This window comes from Grammomys surdaster, unplaced genomic scaffold (assembly GCF_004785775.1).
Source record: "Grammomys surdaster isolate TR1022 unplaced genomic scaffold, NIH_TR_1.0 372, whole genome shotgun sequence".
Classification (NCBI taxonomy): Eukaryota; Metazoa; Chordata; class Mammalia; order Rodentia; family Muridae; genus Grammomys; species Grammomys surdaster.
In genome coordinates, this window is record NW_021604791.1 from 9,878,616 (window position 1) to 9,901,074 (window position 22,459).

A 22,459-nucleotide genomic window follows, 5' to 3' on the forward strand; every position below is an offset into this window, starting at 1 on the left:
GTAGGGGCGGTCCACTTCAAGGGTAACCCAGGATTTATTCTCTGAAATGACACCAGAGTGATCACCAGCTTAATATGTGAAGCTGTGATAAGGGCTACAAAGGAAGGCTATGCTGAGAAGAATCACCCGAGAAACCCCAGATAAGAGGAGGTGGTGGTGATGTAGAGTCTACCAACTGAGGTGTCCCTAGGCTGTGGCTGGCATTTGGATAAGAGAGCTCAGGGCCAGTATCTTCTGGAAGGGAGGGAAAGTTTGGGAGACAGATGGAAAAGGAAGGGACATATGATGCCCTTTCCTGCCATTAAATCCATTAAATTAATTTAATTAAGTTAAATCCGTTTACTCCAGTTGAGACTGGAGAGATGGCTCAGTGGTGAAGAGCACATTTGCTCTTCGAAAGGCCCCAGGTTCAGTTCCCAACATCCACACGGTGGCTCACAACTGTCTGTAACTCCACTTCCAGGGAGTATTGTAATGTGCTCTTGCCTCTGCAGCACTGGGCACACACACAGTACACAGGCATGCTTGCAGGCAGCACACCCAATACATGGGAAGTGAAAAATAAAATCGATGTGAAAAAATTATCCATCCACGTTAATGGAACGGTAGAGAAGCGAGGGCCGAGGCGCATGTCCAGATGTGCACACAGCATGTGCAGCTCCCCAAAGCGTGCCCTGCAGAAAGCCAGATCTTCAGGAGGTTGTCATGGAAGTTCTTACAGACCTTCCCATAAACAGACTGTGGGGGTGGCGTAGGCAACAAAAGTGATAAACAGATGGACAGATGGATGGACAGCAAACTCTGGCCCAGGAGCCACTCTGGCTCTTCCTTGCTGTTAAAGCATAAAGCCACTGTTAGGCTCAGTGGTGGGGGTGGGGGAGTGAGAGTGAAAGATAGATGTTTGGCATGAGGGCTGGATGAGTAGCAATCATAGGACACCCCTACCCTGTCGGCAGCCCAAAGCTTTCTCCATTAACCAAAAAGCTTTTACAGAAAGCTCCTCTCCCCTTCCCTGCCATTCTCCTGTCAAAGACCTTAACTTTAATTTTTTTTTTTTAAATATGTCTCAATGGGGACTAGAGAGATGCTTCAGCCACTAAGAGCACTTGTTCTTGCCAAGGACCAGGTTCAATTCCCAGCACCTACACGTAGCACCCCACCAACCCTAACTCCAATTCCAAGGGACCCGATGTGCTCTTCTGGCCTTCTCGTGGTGCACTGCATGAATGTGATGCACATAGGTCAACCAAGGCATGCACACACACATGAAAACAACCAAATCTTTAAAACATCCGCCTCTGCAGCCGAAGCCATGAGAGTAAAAGCTCCCTTCTCTTCTCCCGAACACTCTCGTGCAGGTGAAGAAAGTCATTGTTTATCTGGGTCGAGACAAAACCATGCAGCTGCTGGAAGAGCTGGTGAGCGAGCTGCAGCTCACAGACCCCGTCAGCTCGGGCGTCACGCACATGGATAACCCACCCTACTACCGCATCACTTCCAGCTGCAAAATCCCTTCAGTCACCTCAGGTGAGCCCCGCCCACCGCTCCGATGGGAAGTGACGCTCCGCCCACCGCTCCGATGGGAAACGACACTCCGCCCACATGTTCTTATTCACCGGGGTTCCCGTCTTTAAATCCCGTTACCAATGAAGCAAAATCAGATAGTGGGCATGTATGGTGATTGATCTGAAACTCGGTAAATCTTCTACAAGCAAAGAAATTGAACAATGTCATGATTTTTACTATTTCAGAGAAGAATGGTGGTTTTGTACTTTTTCAGGGACGGGGTATAAGTTCCTAAACAGTGAATTTTTTTTTTTATTCTGTTCTTTGTTTTGTTGGATATGTTTTTAATGAATAGGGTCACCTTATTTAATTCAGAAAAATGCTAACTTGCTGGAATTACTCATGAGACCCCGTGCTGTAATTATTCAGATCTGTGAATGCAGGTACCACTGGCTATGAATAGACATAGTCTGGTGTTTTTATGAAGTGTAGAATGATGCAGTGGTTTGTGAACGATTCAGTGGGGAGTCATCGAGGCAAGCTGGCATACCTTCAAGCACTCAGCAGTGATTTGCGTGGAAGCAGTTGCACTCTGTGTGGATAACTCCCAGGGACGAGTAACAGTGCGTCAGAAGAGCTAGGCCAGTGGGTCTTACCCTTCCTGATGCCACGACCCTTTAGCACAGTTCCCAATGTGCTAGCAACGCCCCCAGCCACAAAATTACTTTTGTTGCTACCACATAACTGTAATTTTGCTACTGTTACGAATCATGTGGTAAACAGCTGACAGGCAACTCTGTGGGGGATGTGCCCCACAGGTTGAGAACCACTGGTCTAGACTGTTGTTGGCGAGGATTCTGTAAAATTTGGTCGCCCAGTGTATATTACATGTTCTCATTCCGTCAACACCAACTGCATCATTGGAAGTATTTTCATTGCTGTCTTTTATAATTTTATTTTTCTTTGTAAATTCTTTTGGCTTTTACCGTTTGGTCCAACTTTCCACTGAAACTATCTCTCCACATCTAGCTCTCTCACATATGCAAGCAAGTGCTTCATCCCAGGATGCTTGCTGGGTTTTGTAACATTCCACTAGTCACATTTCATGGTTGAACTTCATTTTCCTGTATCTGATAACTTATGAAGTCCCTGTGTGCTTTCTACGGCTGCACGTTCTGACTTTGTGCTAAGACCGTCCTCGGAGCCTTGTGTCTAGGTCTGCCTTTAGAGGAGTGCAGTGTCTGGTGTTTTGTAAGCTCTGTGAGCAGAGAAGAGCACTGTCAGCGTGCTTTGCTGGGTGGCAGTCTCCCTGAAGTCTGTCTCAGTGTGTGAAGCCTTGAATGGGTCAGACCTCCCAGAAAGAATTCTGTTGATCAGCTCTCAAGGGAAAGAATATGGACATCTGTGGGTTGTCTGTATCCACACATAGTCTCCTGGAGCCTAACAGGCCAGTGACTACAAAGGCCGCAGGGCAGGGGGTGCCGTTCTCAAACTTAGAATGAGCAGTCTCTTTTCTCCTCACTGTCATCCAGAAGTTGTCCTTTCTTAGCTCTGTTTGGTGTGTCCTAGGCAAGAAGTATTTTCATATACTCTCAGGAGGGAAGACTTCTGCTGGTGGTGGGAAGATAACAGCCACCAGCTACAAATGTGCTGGAGTTATGTTCTGGAGAATGACTACTTTTAAAATAGATTTCTCAGACAGTTCTGGTTTTGCACTGTTTGTGTGGAAGCCCCTTCATTTCTCCCATTACCTGTCTAAATAGCAGTTATTTCTTACCCACTTATTTGCTTTTTTGTATTGCATTTCTAAATGTATCGCATAGTAGGGACACTTGCATGCCATCCTGTGCATGCAAAGATCAGAAGACACCTTACAGGAATCGGTTCTCTGCTTCCACGTAATGTAGGTCTCTGGAGTCAAACTCAGGTCCTCAGGCTTGGTAGCAAGTGCTTCCCCCCACTGAGCCGTGCTCTCCACACCCACCATGTCTTAGTTAGGGTTTCCATTGCTGTGAGGAGACACCATAACCAAGGCAACTCTTATAAAGGACAATTTTTAACTGGGGTGGACTTACAGGTTCAGAGGTTCAGCCCATTATTATCATGACTAGAAGCATGGCAGCGGGCAGGCAGACATGGTGCTGGAGGAGCCCAGAGTTCATCATGGTATTAAGACAGCCAGGAGAAGACTGTCTTCTACAAGTAGCCGGGGGTGGGGGTGGGGGGTGGGAATCTCTTCCATACTGGGCAGAGCTGGAGCACTAGGAGCCCTCAAAGCCCACCTACAAGGTGACACACTTCTACCAACAAGACTTCCTATTCCAACAAAGCCACTCCTCCTAACAGTGCCACTTCCCATGGCCAAGCATATTCAAACCATCCCCTTTTATTTTCTCAGAGTCAAAAATTTGGCAGTCGCGGGGCTGGAGAGATGGCTCAGCAGTTCAGAGCACTGACTGCTTTTCCAGAGGACCCAGATTCGATTCCCAGCACCCACATGGCAGTTCACAACTGTCTATAACTTCAGTTTCAAGGAATCTGACACCCTCACACTGACATACACACCAGCAAAACACCAATACACATAAAGAAAGAATAGATCATTAGACAATTATTTAATAAGAGGGTATGATGGTCGTGAGTATGGCCACTTTGCTTTCATGTCAGTGTCACATCGATCAAAACACTTACTGCTCTCTTAAGCTAACAGGTACTCTTTCTCTCTGATGACAGGAACTACTTCCAGTAGCAATACAATGGTAGCTCCCACAGACGGCAACCCTGACAGCAAGGCCCTAAAGGAGAATTTCGAAGAGAGGTGAGTACCTCAGAGCACGTGATAGTTTCTTCATGCTGAGGCTCTAGCAAAGCATGCATTTCCATGCTTGACCGTCTTCACATCCTCAGCGTCCTCTGCTCTTTGATATGCTACAGTGATAAAGGACAAACCGTGCTAAGTCACCGTGTGCAGGGAGGTTTCTAAATGAGTATTCATTCTGTGTCTTTCTATCCATAGCTCTCACCACAATCCCTCTGTGTAGAAAGGAATAATTGAGAGCTTTTTTCAGCTTTAGAATTACAAGGTAGAGCTTGGTGTGAGCCTAGTGAACTGTCGGTGACATCTTGTATAAAGTGTGCTGCTTTTACACATAGAAAGTAAGACAGACGTAAAGGGGCTGAAGAGATGGCTTGATATACAAATCACTTGCCACACAAGCACGAGGATTAGAGGAGAGATTCTCAGAATCCCCATAAAAGCCAAGCAGCCATGGCAGCCAACCAGTAACCCCAGCACTCAGGAAGGGGAGGTGGAAAAAAATCCCTCAGACTAGCCACATAGGCAAGACAGCCAAGGTCAACCTCCAATCTCCGCATACTTGTGCACTTCTGCATGCGTATGTACACATACAAACACACATACCAAGAGTAAGATAAAGTGAATGATAAACCAGAAGTGCCACTTCCCTGTGATCTGTGCCTGACTCCCACGTCGGTCCTCCCCACAGCTACGTGCACCTGGATATCTACAGTGGACTGAACAGTCATTTAAACCGGCAACATCACAGACTGGAGTCTCGATACAGTAGCAGCTCCGGAGGGTCTTACGAAGAGGAAAAAAGTAACCAGTTCTCAATGCTCCTTAAATCTTACTATTTCGATGGCATGTGTTGTTAACCTTGTTAATGAGTTTCTCTTCCAAGAAATTGTTTTAAAACACTAAGATTGCATTTATCTGCCAGTAGTTCTAATGTGATCTGAGGTGTCTTGATTTTAGGGAATGAATTTGTTAAGCAAGGGGAAATTGGGAGATTTTTGTTTCAGGTGTAGATTCCCTTCAAAAAGCATGTAGAATCGTTTCTCAAGAAGCGTCCGAGAGCTGGGCGGTGGTGGTGCACACCTTTAATCTGAGCACACAGAAGGCAGAGGCAGATGGATTTCCAAGTTCAAGGCCAGCCTGGACTACTGAGTTAGATCCAGGACAGCCAGGGCTACACAGAAAAACCCTATCTTTTTTTTTTTTTTTCTTAAAAAAAAAAAAGCATTAGAGAAAAGACACATTGTATGCTGTCTAGCTGTTGTTCTTTAAACAGATTTACTTATCTTATGGATCCGAATTTTTGGTGAAAAGTTTTCTCTTCTACTTCCAAAGTGATCAGTCCTATCCAAGAAGCACTGCCATATGAAGGAAGGGTAGAGTAGAAACATTGTAACTAGAGCCAGACGCTGGAGGATCTGGTCCAATCCTCTCATTTTGTCCATCATGGAACTGAGGTCCAGAGAGGTTAAGTGACTTATCCATGTCACACAGAATTCCTATTTCTGGGTGTCATTTGTTCTGCGTCCTACAGCCCAGTGTGGTAGAGCAGATTTCCTCCAGAGATGGGTTTGTGTTGGCCACATCTCAGGAAATTTAGAGCCAAATAACTTGCCAGAAGACCCTTGTCTCGGGGCAGCTTTATTTATGAGATGGTCTCCTGGTCTGGCCTTCAACCCGGGAGAGGTGGGACATGTCAGTGTAGTTTTGCTTGAGGATGGAGCTTCGATCAATAAATCAGTCTCTCCGTCTCTTCTTCCCCCACGTTTATAACCTTTGTGCCTCGGTCTCCCTAGAAAATGTGTATCAAGATAGTGGGAAATTGTCTGGATCCCTTCCCAATGCTGTGGATAGCGGGGTGTCTTACTAGAGCTTGCTTACGGTGCAGAAAATGAGATGGTTTTATCTTGATAGGTGACTCAATGCCACTTTATTCTAATTGGCGCCTGAAAGTGATGGAGCATAACCAAGGAGAGCCACTGCCCTTCCCGCCAGCTGGAGGCTGCTGGTCACCACTGGTGGATTACGTGCCTGAAACAGCATCTCCTGGACTGCCTCTTCACAGGTGGACTAGAGCGTCATCCCTATTTCATAACGAGCCACGAGGCGGCTGAACCCCTTCAGCTTCCCAGACACTGTCTGACACAGCACAGCATAGACACCACACCAAAATTAGACCTGTCCGTTGAGACGTAAAAAGATCCGTGTTCTGAGCGCGCAAAGTTAACATTACTGAGTCCGATTCTCCTGCTGCCCTTCTGGGTGCCTGGCATAGTTACTTGACCTTTCTATGACCCAGTTACCACATCTGAGAAAAGAAAAAGTGACTTCTTTGTGGTCCACCCTGGTTTTGTTGTGGTTTGGTTTTGTTTGTTTTGGAATTCAACTAACCTGAATTCTAGTGAGTGGAACCACAGGAAAGCAATCACTACATTATTTCAGAATGTATCAGTGCACCAAACAGGTACTGAACACCTATTGGGGCAAGTGCTGTTTGTGGTATGGCAGGTCTGAAGAGTCAAGATACGGAAGTACAGCCCTTGTCTCCAGGGAGCTCTGAGCCCTGTGCTTTGTGCTAAGGCTGTCGCTGTAACTGTTTGCTTCTGTTGCATTTGTTTTTCCCTCTTTTTCCCCTCTAGAGAAGTGTGTTTTCGTAGAATACTCAAGTCTTGGAGGAATTTGTACAGTTTTCCTCTAGGTCACTTCCACTCTGGTAAGCAGCTAACCGTGTCCTTCCTGTCACAGGTGTAACATAGCTGTGATCCTGCTGACAGACCTGATCATTGACCACAGCGTGAAGGTGGAGTGGGGAAGCTACCTCCACCTTCTTCTTCATGCAATTTTTCTAGGTAACAAGTTCTGATCCCTCCACTTTGTGTTTCCAGGACCGTTTTAAGGTAGTTAGATCAGTGGCTCTCAACCTGCAGGATGCAACCCCTTTGGGGGTTGGGAATGGTCAAACAACCCTTTCCTAGGGGTTGCATGTCAGATATCCTGCGCGTCAGACATTTATGTTGTGACTTACAGCAAAATTATAGTATGACGTAGCAATGAAATAACGTTTTGGTTGGGGTCCCCACGGCATGAGGAATTGTATTAAAGGTGGCAGCTTTGGGACGGTTGAGGACCATTCTTCTAGATGCCGCTGTTTCTTGTGGTTTAGTATTGCTTCCATGAGACTTCACATCCTCTCTCTCCAGTGGGGAGTTACTCTTGGCCTGACCACAGGCGTGCCTATTGCCTTTCACCAGGGAACAGCCCCAAGGCCCTGTGCATGCCCAGCAACCACGGTGCCTCTCAGCCACTCCTCCAGCCCTTATCACCTCAAGTCTTACGCCTGGCTCCTAGTGCCCTCCACCCCCACACACAAACACCTATGCATTCTACCACAGGGCAGGAGCAAGAGGAGATGTGTTGCTGTAACCAAGTAACATTAGCTTACCTCAGAGATTACCTTTCAGTGTGAATGAAGAATGTAAATGCATGCCGAGTGTGTAAAGTGTCAGACCTCCGCAGAGTCTGACGACAGCTAAGTGTGCCCGTGTCCTTGGTGGCAGGCATGGACTCTTCCACGTCTGTAAAGCCTCTGTGCTTTGAACATTGGCTTTCTGAAGCCAGTCAAGGTACTCATCTTCTGATGAAGTTTTCCTACTGTGACCACGTAGGTCACAGTGTTTGCCCGACCTAGTTCTCATGGGAAATAGTCATTTACTTTGTCACACAATCCAGGCAAAATAAGATGCTACCTTTCTTAAAAGAATTAACAGATATCTGATATTACATAGCAGAATCATAATCTAAGAGGTTGTAAAGTTTTTGGCATGAAACAAATTTAAAAGTTAGTGTCACCGGGCGGTGGTGGAGCACACGTTTAATCCTAGCACTTGGGAGGCAGAGGCAGGCGGATTTCTGAGTTCGAGGCCAGCCTGGTCTACAGAGTGAGTTCCAGGACAGCCAGGGCTATACAGAGAAACCCTGTCTCGAAAAACCAAAAAAAAAAAAAAAAAAGAAAGAAAGAAAAAAAGTTAGTGTCAGAGGCAGGCGGATCTCTGTGAGTTCCAGACAAGCCAGGTTACATAGTGAGACCCTGTCTTAAACACACACACACAAAACAAACAAACAAACAAACAAACAAACAAAAAATAGTTACCCCGTTTGTCCCTAGGTATACAGTGGGCAGAACTGTGTGTGGAAACTTAGGGGCCAATTTAGAACTAATCTGCGTAATACATAATATTCTATGACATCTCTTATATACAGTGAGCACTTGTATTCATGGGTTCTGGATGCCTGGGCTGAACCCACCACGGCTTGCACACTCCTGTGTGTGTCCTGGGTTTGAACTCAACACACACAGACTGTTCCCCCCCCCCCCCCTCTCTCTTTCTCTCTCTCTCTCTCTCTCATTGATCCTGAAAGAGTACTGTAACCATTCCTGAGGTAGTATCTCCATTCTGTTCTTAGTAATGCAGATTTGATTTGGAGTTTCAGGAGGGTGGGGGGGTACTCATGCTACACCATGGCATGCCAGGAGCCCACGCGCTGCCCGTGGGCCCATTCCATCATATGAGTTTTATGGCAAGCACACTGCCATCCTAGCTGACGATGCTCTTGTCCTGTCCTCTCCAGGGTTTGACCACTGCCACCCTGAGGTGTACGAACATTGCAAACGCCTGCTTCTGCACTTACTAATAGTGATGGGACCCAGCAGCAACCTCCGGACTGTCGCCTCTGTCCTCCTCAGGAACAAGGAGTTCAATGAGCCCAGGGTGTTGACAGTCAAGCAGACTGCACACTCGGATTACACGTTCACAGGTACCAACTTGGAAGCCCAGGGTCCTAAGGCAGAAACACGCCTTCAGCTTGGAATCCTGCAGTAGCGAAAAGTCTACCAAGGAAAGGTTGAAAACGTGTAAACACTGCAAGTGCAGTTGTACCATCTTAAGTAGCATCTGACTCATTTATAACCAGCCAAAGAATGCACTGAAACGAGCAGCCAAGCCTCTTCCTTCTAAGGCTCTCCAGCAAACAGACTCTAGGTTGGGGAATGCATAAGTTGAACAAGAAACAAAAAGTGCTTCATTGGAGGCTTCTGTGGTGACGATTATTTCACTGTGGTCTGCGTCTGTGTTAAAATTCTGTTTTCTTGATGCTACAGTCCACTCACTAATTATTACTATTATTATTATTATTGTTTATTATTATTATTATTCTACTCTTTACAGTTTACAAAATGATGAGATTTTTCTCTTAGGAATCAAAGTATATTTGCTTTTTTATCTACTCACGTGTCAGACACAGTGCTGATAAGATTTTTAAAACTGGCTAAGCCAGGCAGTGGTGGCACACGCCTTTAATCCCAGCACTTGGGAGGCAGAGGCAGGTGGATTTCTGAGTTCAAGGCCAGCCTGGTCTACAGAGTGAGTTCCAGGACAGCCAGGGCTACACAGAGAAACCCTATCTCAAAAAACAAAAACTGACTAAAAGACAGATCAAGGACTAGGTCCATGTGGTAAAGAAAAAAGAATAAAGACAACGCTCTCAAATTGTCCTTAGCTTGTACATACTCATACACACACACACACACACACACACACACACACACATACACACATTCACACTTGTATCACATACACACACAGTCATGCACACACACATACACTCCCACACACCACACACTCTCACCCACACTTTCTCACACACACCACCCCCCCAACATACACAAAATTAAGCTAAAAAATGTAATTCTAGAAGTTTTTAGAAGCAAAAATAGAATAACCTTCCTAGTTTTGTATGAAAGCAATTTCACTCAAAATCCCAGAGTTGTTGCTTTCTAAATGTCCTTTTGCTACTACTTTGTATGGCTTTAACTATTTTTATTGCTAAATGGTGTTTATTCAACAATTGGCTTGATGTAAATATTAAAAAGAAACTAAAACAGATTCTTAAAAGTAAAATGGAGCCAAGACCATAGAATTTTTTTTCCACATGAAGTTGAAAATTAGTTCACATTACAAAGGTGAAGAAAACACCCAAATCCCTAGGACTTTGCTGCTGCTCGTGATCTCCTGAGGGTGGCAGCAGAGGACCACGCAGTAAGTGCAGCTAAGCTTTAATTATGAGCTGCAAACAGCATCTACCCTCAAAACCCCGCTGTAGCTGCGCCTGTGGAGATGGGGAAGAAGAATCCTGCCCACCATCCACCCACGCCCTCACGTATCCCATGCTGTCTATGAGTAGCAATGAGCAGTACAGTTTTGTACTATATCTGTAGTCCTGTTGTGTGTGTGTGTATGTTGATGGTTGACTTTCTCTTTCAGCAGGCATTAATGATTTTACACCCGATTACCAGCCGTCCCCTATGACCGACTCAGGGCTTAGCTCCAGTTCTACCTCCTCTAGTATCAGCTTAGGAAACAACAGCGCTGCCATTTCACAGCTCCACGCCACCCTCCTCGGGGAGGTGGACCTCTCAGTGGAGCAGGATGGAAAAGTCAAAACCCTCATGGAGTTCATTACCTCAAGGTAACCAGGCGGCTCTCGCCATCCCAGCATCCTTTGTGCTGAGCTAGCCTCGCTTCCGCCAAATAGCACAAGTCAGGTTTAGAGCTTTCTAAAACTCTATGCTTTGAAACACACAAGTTTATATTGTATGCATAAATGTCATATATATATATGACTTTTGTGTGTATAGATGTGTGTATGTATGTATGTATGTGTATATATGACTAAATGCCCAGAGACGACAATATTATCTAAAGTCGTAACAGTCTAATTAACCAACCAGCAAATACTTTTTTATGGCCTGCTGCATGCCATAATAGATAAATAGATGGAAAAACAAGGGACTTGGAGAAAGCAGGGTGCGTTTGGCACCGTCAGACCCAGAAAACTGATTTCTACACAGTGCTAGAAAGCCTGGGAAACCAGGCCCATGGTTATAAATTACATTTAAAAAAAAAAAGTGTTTGCTGGAAAGTTGGCTCAGCAGTTACAAGTACTCTCTGTGGCAGAGCACGAACACAGGTTTTGCTCTCCCACACGGTGGCTCACAGCCCTCTGCTTAACTCCAGTCCCTGGAGATCTGACTTCCTCTTCAGACCTCAAAGGGCAACAGGGATGGCAGATACACATGCATGTGCAACACACATAAAATAATAACCATTTTTTATGGGTTTTGCCTGTGTGTATGTCCCTCTGATATCTACCCAGAAACTGGGCGGTTAGTTTTTGTGAATGACCAAGTCATAAAATTATGAAATATAACTAGGAAAAATGACATTGAAGGGAAATACACAGAAATCCTAAATTTTTAAATTTCCCTTTTCTATGAGCAGTCAGGCTTGGCTGTCCCTGAGCTCCCGTCCTGTCTTCCTCCACTTGCTCTAGGCCCTTCCTCGTCCATGTGCTTAAGCAATAGGAGTAAGCTGTGACCCATGATCTGATGTGTCCAGCCACTGTCCCTCCTATGTGTGTCAAAGCAAAGTAGCCACAGGTAAGGGCAAGCGGTTGATGCCAACTCCAGGCAAATGAATGTCGCCGTCTCGTTTTCAGAAAGCGAGGGCCCCTTTGGAACCATGAGGACGTTTCTTCCAAGAACCCCAGCATCAAGAGTGCTGACCAGCTCACCACGTTCCTGAAGCACGTGGTTTCTGTCTTTAAGCAGTCAAATGCAGGTACTGTCGTTTATGAATACACTGAGCAACACTTGATCTCAATACAGTGTCCGTACGGCTGGATTGTCAATGATGCCCGTAGAAGGTTGATAACCAACACTCTCCTATGTACACATGTTTAGAAAGATTTTTCCTGTCTAGTATGATAACAAATGTATTGGTAAAGAAAAATTACTAGTTAAAAATAAGATTTCCACTCGTGACATAATAGTCACGTGGCCGATAGTCGTGAAAGTGTATAATACAATTAAGAGGTATGAAAAATAACATTAAAGCGGCGGTTTTCTGACTTTCAGATGCTGCAACCCTTTCATACGGTTCCTCGTGTTGTGGTGACTTCAACCATAAGATTATTTTCCATTGCTACTTCAGAACTGTAGTTTGCTACTATTATGACTCCTAATGTAAATACGTGATAGATATGTAATATGCAACCCCCAAAGTGGTCCTGACTCACAGGTTGAGAATCGCTGCCTCAAAGGGAAACGTACAGAAATTATCCATTTAAAAACCCTTTCTAGTTAAGTAAAGTCTTCTGCAGTTGAAAATTTAACACATTCTGACAGCCTTTGTAAAAGCATTCCATGCTGACAGGCATGGCACGCTGCCTCTCCTTACCTTTGGCAGTGCCTAGAGTCATTTTTGTCATCCCTGTAGGGTTGGCAAAGTGAGTAGGATGTTAGTTACTAAGTCTCATCTAATACTTAGGACACCCCTCTTTACAGTAAACTCCCTGTCCCCCTCAACGGTCAGCATTGCCAAGATCAGAACAAAGATCTTTCTCCAGTGCCATACACTATACTCACTGTACGGAATTAAACTATGGTCCTCCTGGCCAGGTAGAGTGCAGGGCACTGGTGGTAAAATGATTAGCCTCTGGTTACAACTCCCCGAGTTATACACAAGCACCCATGGTCTCCGTGTCTTCTCAGAAGGAATACACTTGGAACGTCATCTCAGCGAGGTTGCTCTGCAGACGGCCCTTTCGTGTTCTTCTCGACACTATGCTGGGAGATCCTTCCAGATTTTCAGGGCACTGAAGCAGCCCCTGTCTGCAAACACACTCTCTGATGTCCTCTCCAGGCTCGTGGAGACTGTAGGGGACCCAGGGGAGGACGCACAGGTAAGGTGCTTGCTACCTCCTTTTAGGAAGTTATCAGCTGCTCCTAGGAGTGAAGGATACACACACACACACACACGCACCCGTAGCCAGATCTACACACCAGCTATGTAATCACTGACGTCAGTTAGCAGCAGGCAGAGCAGCAGGAAGCAGAGTGAAGTCTCCTGCTGGCTCTTCAGATCCTAATTTTTGCCTGTTACAGAACGCTTTTCAACACAGATCTGCACACTACTTTTCAACACAGATCTACACACTACCTTTCAACACACAGATCTCACTCTAGGCTCACCCCAAGGTAGGAGTGTTAAAATGTTAAATTTCAGTGGGAAGAGAAATGGAGAGTTTCGTTCTCGAAGATAAGTAAAACATCACACTGGAGGACTCAGGTTTGTACCGTGTAGTGGGTGGATTGATTTTAGACATTAGATCTTCAGTGACAAACAAGACAAAGTCTTGGCATACTGGAAATTGTAGAAAGAATGGTTTAATCTACCAACTACAACCCACATGGTCTTACTTAATAGTAAATGCCTTGGAGTACTAAGGTATTGATTTTAAGAGCCATGGAGAGGGGAGATACACACACACACACACACACACACACACACACACACACACACAGGCTTATCTAAGTGGTGATCTTTAAGGAGATGTTGAAGTGAACCAGGTCCTGTGATTATCAGGGTTGAGAACATTTCAGGGAGGAAAACAGGAGTCAGAAGTGCAAAGGCCCTGTGGCAAGGACAATAGGTCTTCTTTGAGGAACTACCAAATGTTGAGAGGCGGGGGCCTGACACAACCAGCCCAGAAGGCGGAAGTCCTTGCAGACTCTACAGCACACTAAAGGAAAGCCACTCCAAGGATTTGAGAAGAGAAAAAGAAGTATATGTGATATGATTGGCTTTATTATTTGGGGGGAATGGCCTCTCAGAGCTCTCTAGGTGGCTTCCTTGTAGAGGTTGAGGGGACAGGTAGCATCAGAGGTCTGACAGGAGACTGTTGAAAGAGTCCAGGCTGAAGCAGTAGGCTCCATTCAAAGAGACTGACTACAGGAGGTGTGGGAAAGAAGTCAGATTTAGGCTATATTTTAAAGTGATATTTTTCAAGACTTGATGACAGGTATGGTGTACATATAGAGATGGAAATAAACAGACAGTGCCTAAGACTTCTGGCCTGAGCAGTTTGTGGCAATTATGATGCTGTTAAAATCAACCCGTGCCATTAGCCTGATGAGCGCTCAACAATCAGGAAAGTTGCGTTGCTCAGGATGTTAATTATTTTGCAACGCAAACATGAGGTCAGTTCTATTTTTAAATCTCCCCAGGAAGTCCATTGCCATTTTAAAAAACAAAAAAAAACAAAAAAAAACGTAATTAATGAAAATCTCTTCTCTGCCCCCAGGGATTTGTGATTGAACTGCTTCTCACCTTGGAATCTGCAATTGATACCTTGGCTGAAACCATGAAGCACTATGACCTACTATCTGCCCTCTCTCAGTAAGAACTTGCAACCAGGCAACCCTGAATGCAGGGCCCCGGTGTCTAAACATGTGACTATGGTGGCAGTGGCCGTGTCTATTGTCAGTAGTGTGGGTAAGATCCCAAGAGTTCAGACAGGGGGCTGCAGATGGAGGCCAGCCTGCAGCACCCGGGAAGCCTAGGATTTGATCCCTAAACCAAATAAACCTGGTGTCGTGGCCCCTGGACATCCCTTGGAAGTTGGGGAAAGGTGGGGCAGAAATTGAAGGTTATCCATGGCTGCACAGTGTGCTCAAGGCCAGCCTAGGATACACAAGACCCTGTCTAAAAGAAAAAGCAAACACAGGGGAGGAGAGATCAGATGGGCTGAAGAGATGGTTCAGCATCAACTCAGGGGGAAACTGAGTTCAGATACCCACCCCGCATCCACCCCACAACTCCAGCTCCAAAAGGTCTGACACCCTCTTCTGCCATTCAGAGCCATCCACAGATACATGTGCATACATTTTTCTAAATATATATATTTTTTAAAAGCGTGGAAAATGCTTACGAAGTGAGAACTGCCCTCGGCGAGGACTTCCAGAAAGTTCTGGAAGCTGATCTTGCCAGTGCTCTCTTCCAGTTCCTAGTTGGGGACTTTTTACTGTCTAAGTAGAATCCACCAGCAAGCCCCATTGGTGTCACTCACAGCAGGGTGCAGTTACTCCCAGGGCGGTCCCTCAGGACCCCTGCCTTCCCCAGAGCCCCTCACTCCCCACCCTCGCGGGTCTCTGGCAGTGATTCCCTGAAGTCCCCTGTCAGAAGTTACCTCCTGCCTAATCATTTCCACTCCCCTTGCTAATTATTTTTTTCTTTGGGAGTCCTAATTTTCCTTTACATCTTACTGATAGCGATGAAAAGGGTATAAATATATCTTTACTTTCCGCCATAGGTTTTATTTCCCATCCCTATCTTTTTGCATACTTTTGGGACACATATAAAAAAAGTAATTAATTTTAATCAGTTGGCCATGTAGAAGAAGTCAAAACTCTTTATGCTTGGGTCCCATAGAAAGAACGTGGGACTGGGAGCAGGAGAAATTGTCTAGAAATTGAGCATTGTCTAGTCGGACAGCCGTGATACAGACAGGGTCCTCTTTAGATGGAACTTGTATCTCTGTTCAGGGCTGAGCTCGTGACTACTCTAGCAGTAAAAACCCCTTCTGAGCTCAAAAGACACAGCCCTAGCGGGAGATAATCTTTTTGCACTCTTTGTTTTTATGTTGAGGCAAAACTGAGATCTCATGAAACAAAGTCAGATTAAAAAAAAGTTACTTTTCAGTTATTCAAGAATAAATTTAATGTCGCAAAGGTGACTTCTATCATTCCTTTTTTCTCTCTTCTGCTTTTAGAACCTCATACCCCGATTCTGTAATGGGAAACAAGTATGCAGCTAACAGAAAAAGCACTGGCCAGCTCAACCTAAGCACAGGCCCCATTAACAGCGGCAGTCATTTGGGGTGCAGCGGTGACACGAGAAGTAACTCTTTGAGGTTAAGTCCAGTTGGTGACCGCAGAGGCGACCGGCGGCGGAGTAACACGCTGGACATGACGGATGGACGGATAAACCATGGCGGTAGCTTGGCGAGGACTCGAAGCCTGTCCTCACTGAGAGAGAAAGGCGTGTATGACACGCAGCCCCCGACAGAGCCGAGCAACCTGATGGCCACCATCTTTTGGATAGCAGCATCTCTGTTAGAATCCGATTATGAATACGAATACCTCCTGGCTCTCAGGCTTCTCAGCAAACTGCTCACCCACTTGCCTCTGGATAAGTCAGAGAGCCGGGAGAAGATTGAGACCGTACAGAGCAAGTTGAAATGGAGTAACTTTCCAGGCCTTCAGCAGCTCTTCCTTAAGGGCTTTACCTCAGTGTCTACCCAAGAGATGACCGTGCACCTCCTCAGTCAGCTCATTTCCGTCTCCAAACACACACTGGTGGATCCGTCCCAGCTGTCAGGTGACGTTACTATAGTCTATACCGACGCTAATATCATCAATATCGTTACCTTTAAGGGTGTATGGCAGGGGTTTGGAGAATGAACCCAGTCTCCTGGCAATGCTAAGCAGACACACAGCCAGTGAGCTCCATCCTCGGCCTAAAATTATCTACTTTATTGTAGCTAGAATGTAGACCAATCATTCGTTTCAAAATTGCTGATTTCTGCCCCCCGCCCAAACATGTTAGATCAATTATCTGGTAAAAATGTATAGTATTAGGTATTGCATAAAAGTGAAAATGGTTTCTGTAGACAGTTTAAATATGACTTTAACTTTCCAAAATAATGTGCAATAAAATTGGTTCTTGTTTGTTTTCCCACCCGATAGGCTTTCCTCTTAACATCCTTTGCTTATTGCCTCACCTAATCCAGCATTTTGACAGCCCAACCCAGTTTTGCAAAGAGACAGCTAGTCGGATAGCAAAGGTAAGCCAGCTCGCTGTTGAGAGGCCGGGCAGCAGGCACTGTCCTGTCCTGCAGGTCCTCTCGCTGGTCCTTTATGAATTTTGCCTCTAATGTTTCTTCTGTCCATCATAAGGAGCTGCACCAAAGCTGGTGAATAAAAAATCACATTCCAGTGACCCTCCTGAGTCTTGAGTCTTTTTCTGCTCCTTTTCCCACTTTTCTTCTCTACTGCTCTGTTTCTCTCTCATTCATTTATTTCCTGGCAAGGCCGGATCAGGCCCTGGGGTGGGTGCTAGCGACACAGTGAGAGAGGTAGATAGAGCTGCCATCCTCATGAGCCATGGAGTGGGAACATAGGCATGGAAGCCGAAGCCAGCCTAGAGTCTGGTGAGGCTCCAGGCAGTGGGGGCAGACCCTCTAGGGGCATAGACAGCAGAGGTCTCTCTACAGGAGGTCCTGTCTAGGCTTATACTGAAGATCAAATAAGAACCACCAAAGTGGAATTCCTGAGTGAGAGGCTATGAGGGGACCAGGAACTGAAGGTTTCTGGGCAGAGGAAGTTGCATGTGCAGAAGGCTGGGGAGTGCTCATCTGTTAAGAGCCCCTGCTGTTCTTGCAGAAGACCTGAGCTCAGTTCCCAGCCCCCACACACATAGCATGCAGGCACACACAAACTAAATAGAACTATTAAAGGAGAAAACCACCTGTGCAGAGTCCCCTAAAAGACAAGCCATAGTATATTTTGAGTTTCTTAAAACCCTTTCTGCTTTTTTCTTTTTAACACTTCCTTTTGTCTTTTCTCTCTTATTTTTCCTTCCCACCACACAGTTCTGAAAGCAGCAGTATAATTAGCTATTTTATATCATCTGTTAAGGTGTTGAAAACACGTACGTCTCTAATTTCATAAAATATGATTTTGACATTTTATACGTTTAATAATTGCCTGTCTAAACAGCTCTTTAAAGATAAGATTCCTGTTTATACATGTACGAATATGTGTGCGTCGGCCATTGTCCCTTGGGAGAAATTTTCAAACTTAAAACATACAATTACAAACAAAAGTTACATTTAAAAATAATACGCACTTGCTGTAAAAGACACGGGCCGGGAGGAGTCAGTGGCAGACAGCACAACTGCAAACCAGAGCCCCAGGAGGAAAAGCCAGAAACGTCCCACAGAGAGTAAACTGCCTTTTCTTGAAGAGCTTTTTACAGAAACAATTTTCCTACAATCGGTGATTCAGTCAACGAGCAGCACAGAAAAGGGAAGAGGCCCGCACGTACAGCCCAGTGAAGGGACCCTCCCGTTGTCAGACTCGACGCTGTTAAGTGCAGAGCCATACAGAGTGCTAAGCAGTGCTAAGCAGCAACAAAACATGCCAGCAGTAATGAAAGTAAACCTTGCCGGGTAATACAGAGGGAACATGGAGAAAACATGGAGAGCTAGGCAAGGTGGCTGGAGCCTGTGAAGGAAGGATCACCACAAGTGAAGGGCACCCTGGTCCCCCGAGGGGGCTGTAGGACAGCCACGGGGTGCAATGAGGCCCTGCCTTAAAAACAGACCAGAAAAGATAAAGGGTGTATTAATAAAATATGACCTTGAGTCCCTCCCTACTTGAATTTCTAAATCTATTATAGTTTATTAAATACAAAGAGATTCTTAAATAGCTGATTGTAGATTGCTCGGCTTGCCACGGTTAACGGAAACATATCTTAATTTCCTAAACACAGTAAACCAGGCCTGGTGGCTCAGGTCTATGATCTCAGTGCTCTAGAGGCTGAGAAGGAATTTTGTGGGGAGTTTGAGGCCAGCTGGGTTACATGGTAAGTTCTAAGCCAGCCCTGGCTACAGAATGAGACCCTGTCTCAAAAAATAAAAGAATTTTTAAAAATCCAAAATCCTGAGCTGGCACAATGGCTCACTGGGAAAAGGCACTTGCCCCCAACCTGTGCAACCCAAGTCCTGTCCCCACACAGTGGGTAGAAGGAGAGAACCTTGACTTCCGTACCCATGCACACACGCACAGTAAATAAAGAAATGTAATGAAATCAAAAGAGAAGAGAATATGGTAGAAAAAGGTGGCACAAAGATTCTCATTCTTGATTTCTTTAATAAGTTCAATAGAACATTAAGAATTTGATGGAAAACTGATGGTTTGAAGTGAAATATTTTGGAAAATATTTGCCTGAAATAAACCAACTTTATATATAGCATTCTCACTGATAAAGTATTTAAGGTGATATAAAATTTATTAAAAATGGCTTTCATTTTAATATTCCAGTTATGCATCGTTAGGAAAATACAAACAAGGTCTCTCCCCAACCCCAGCTGAGGAGTTAGAAAGATGACAGGGGGCGGGGGTGGGGGGAGGAAACTATATATTGGCTTAATTGGAGTTTTTAAGGGAACAAAAGGCTCAAGTAGGAAAATAGATGCATCTAAGAGATGTCGCTGGAATGTGTTTGGTAGCAAACCCACCGAGTGCTGGAGTCACTGAGAAGCCTAGCCTGGCCTGAAGGATGTCGTAGCCCCTGAGGATAAAGCTTCTGGGGTCCTGACCTTATCAGGATACAGGAAGTCCCCAGTGATTTTTTTTCTTTTCTTTTTTTTTTTTTTTTTGTTTTGCTTCTAAGAATCCAAATCAGGCTTTCTGTGATTGCTAAATTGTTTTTAAGTGTGCTATCTCCTGGAGCGCAGCACAGGATGGCTCCCTCTGTGTGTGCTTTTAGAAACCTGCAGGTTGTGGCTTAAATTGATTTCCTCAATTTATTCTCTCACCTGGAACTGTTGAGAGTAATTTTCTGCTATTATGTGCTTCCTCGTTATGCAAATGTCACTGGATCTCTGTTGGTGCCCATGTCGAGCCCGGCATCTTGGGGCTGGGCAATGCTCTTTCATTATGGCAGGAAACTTGCCAAAAAGTCTGTTGCAAAACATTTCTTTTTTTTTTTAACCACTGGATTGTTTTTTAACCTGGTGCTTCCAAATGTCAAAATTCACTCTTAAGGCATTTTCTTTTTTTGTAGTGCACAAACAGGAATTCTCTCCCTTTTCAAAGATAAGTGTTTAAAAATCATTGTTGAGGAAAAAAATACCCTTTTGTAAGGATTTAGTATAGCCAGAGGTGATGGCACACACCTGTAATCCCAGTGAGTTCAAGTCTGGCCCTGGGCCACATAACAAGGCTCAAAAGCAAACAGAAATCTCCAAAGAGTGATTTACTATTCAAGAAAATTTATCTAGCAAGGATATAAATAGTCATTGTGAAATTATAAGATTGTACAACTTTTTAAATTACTCATTAGGTTACTCTATGTTGAAATAAAGATGACAAACCAAGTCCCCACCCCCGTCTTCTCACTGTTGTCTTTATGGATAATGGGTGAGATCTGCTGCTTTCAGTGAGTTTATAAGATAAATTTTCAGGGTGCTATATTGGTATTGTCCGCAGTTGTACATGTGTATCTGCAGCCCATGCGTGGATAATGGCTGAGAGATGGACTTGAGGCCCTTCAAGTCTATCAGCTTCCTCTGAAACTATTATATTATTTAAATAAATAGTTAAATATGTGCATATTTCAGAGGCAGAGGCAATATTCTCTTTATTAAATGCTACAGGCAGTTGTAGAAATGGGTACAACGCATTAGGAGTAAAGGGAAGAACAAGCTTAAAAATAGAAAAGAAAACTGAAATAGACAGTATGACAAGGCTAGTCTTTGTAATACACATGTACGTGCATGCATATATATATATATATGTGTGTGTGTGTGTGTGTGTGTGTGTGTGTGTGTGCGTGCGCGTGCATATATATGTACGCATATGCATATATACAGACATGTAGCGCATACATATATTCGTACACATATATAAATACTAGACTTGTAAAACAGCGAGGGCGCTTTTCCAGTTCTAGATTGTCATAGCATCTCCAGAGGAGGCTAAGAGACATCTCACCAATCACCCAGGGAATTAAGGAACTAAGAATATGTATTCAGTCTATAAAATCCCCCCCCCCCGTTCCCCACAAAGACTTTCTGATCCCCATCATAGCTCTGTGTGAAGCAGCTTCTGGAAAGGTTGACTTCCACCAGAACTGGCCAAGGCACTTACATAATTTCCTGACAGTCTTATGGCTGGTGTGCAGGCTGCTACCAGTGGAGATACCACAGCTCCAGTGTGGTCCTGTGGCTATCACACAGGTTGAGGCTGTGAGCAGTAACTAGTCCATGAGGTGCCCTGAAGCAGCCTGAGCATCTCAAGTTGAGCCTGCCCGCTTAGGCTCTGGGGCACTAGAATACTTTGGGATTTGACAAGACAGACGGAAAGTCATGAGTAGGGCTTATAAACTCATAGACAACCATTCACCAGAGACAGCATTATAGACTGTAAAACCCAGACGAGTGCGGCATGCATCAGTCCTCTTTCTGGTCTTTGGTTGCAGTGGCTGTCACTCTCCCTAGCGCTGCAACCCTTTAGTGCAGTTCCCCGTGTTGTGGCAACCCCCCCACCATAAAGTTATTTTTATCACTACTTCACAACTGTACTTTTCTTACTGTTATGAATCTCAATGTACGTATTTCTGGAGATAGCAGTTATCAAGGGGATCCTGACCTACAGGTTGAGGACCACTGTTCTATTGCAATTCTCTTGGCAGAGCCTTGGTCTTTTTCCCTTTCCCATTTTAACTTTTCTGGCTTTTTTAAAAACTGAAAGGCACTGAAACTTTAATGTGCATCTCAAATTTTGTCTTTAAATAAATGCATTTAGCCTAAAGCAGGTTTAAGTTGTGGGCAAACAGAATAAGCATGTGTGTTCTCCAGGTCTGTGCGGAAGAGAAGTGCCCGACGCTGGTGAACCTAGCTCACATGATGAGTCTGTACAGCACACACACCTACTCCAGAGACTGTTCCAACTGGATCAACGTGGTGTGCCGGTACCTGCATGACTCTTTCTCAGAGGCGACCTTCAGTCTTGTGACTTACCTGGCAGAGGTGAATTTAGGCGGTTTTGGACCGCTCGGTGGTGAAATTGTCAAGTGGCTGTTTATAGAGGCAGCTGCTGTGGTACTAACTTGTCTTCCAAGCTGTGTATGATTAGAGAGAGCATAGCATCAGAGCGTAGGGGGTCCCGCTCACATCCATCTCTAACTAAAAACAAAGTGTCCCACTGGCTTCCCTATAGTCCAGTCTGGTGGAGCTTCTCTACCAAGGTTCAGTATTCCTGAATTACTCTAGCCTGTGTCAAATTGACACAAAAGCTAGCCAGCACAGTAATTAATGGAAACCTTTCCTTACAAAAAAGAAAAAGTATGTTTTGGATGGTGTTTATCCTGGAGAATGGGTGCAATTCTTATTTCGTACTTGGAACCTGGCCTCATACCTGTAATCATAACCATCAAGAAACTGGGGCCAGAGGTT

General features: G+C 44.9%; 1 protein-coding gene across 4 annotated transcripts in view; it reads left to right on the forward strand.

Moving 5' to 3' along the window:
• The window catches only part of Fryl (FRY like transcription coactivator), a 195,509-nt gene that overhangs the window by 141,845 nt on the left and 31,205 nt on the right, over positions 1 to 22,459 (forward strand). For 3 of the 4 annotated variants that reach the window (XM_028780843.1, XM_028780842.1, XM_028780844.1), the window contains 13 exons: positions 1,359 to 1,527; positions 4,240 to 4,324; positions 5,013 to 5,125; positions 6,236 to 6,386; positions 7,067 to 7,170; positions 8,951 to 9,136; positions 10,642 to 10,846; positions 11,876 to 11,997; positions 12,930 to 13,120; positions 14,522 to 14,616; positions 15,989 to 16,596; positions 16,965 to 17,062; positions 21,863 to 22,033. In XM_028780843.1, coding sequence (XP_028636676.1) covers positions 1,359 to 1,527; positions 4,240 to 4,324; positions 5,013 to 5,125; positions 6,236 to 6,386; positions 7,067 to 7,170; positions 8,951 to 9,136; positions 10,642 to 10,846; positions 11,876 to 11,997; positions 12,930 to 13,120; positions 14,522 to 14,616; positions 15,989 to 16,596; positions 16,965 to 17,062; positions 21,863 to 22,033 — 2,298 coding nt within the window. The remainder of the gene's footprint in view (positions 1 to 1,358; positions 1,528 to 4,239; positions 4,325 to 5,012; positions 5,126 to 6,235; positions 6,387 to 7,066; positions 7,171 to 8,950; positions 9,137 to 10,641; positions 10,847 to 11,875; positions 11,998 to 12,929; positions 13,121 to 14,521; positions 14,617 to 15,988; positions 16,597 to 16,964; positions 17,063 to 21,862; positions 22,034 to 22,459) is intronic. The other variant, XM_028780845.1, reaches the window with a different exon arrangement.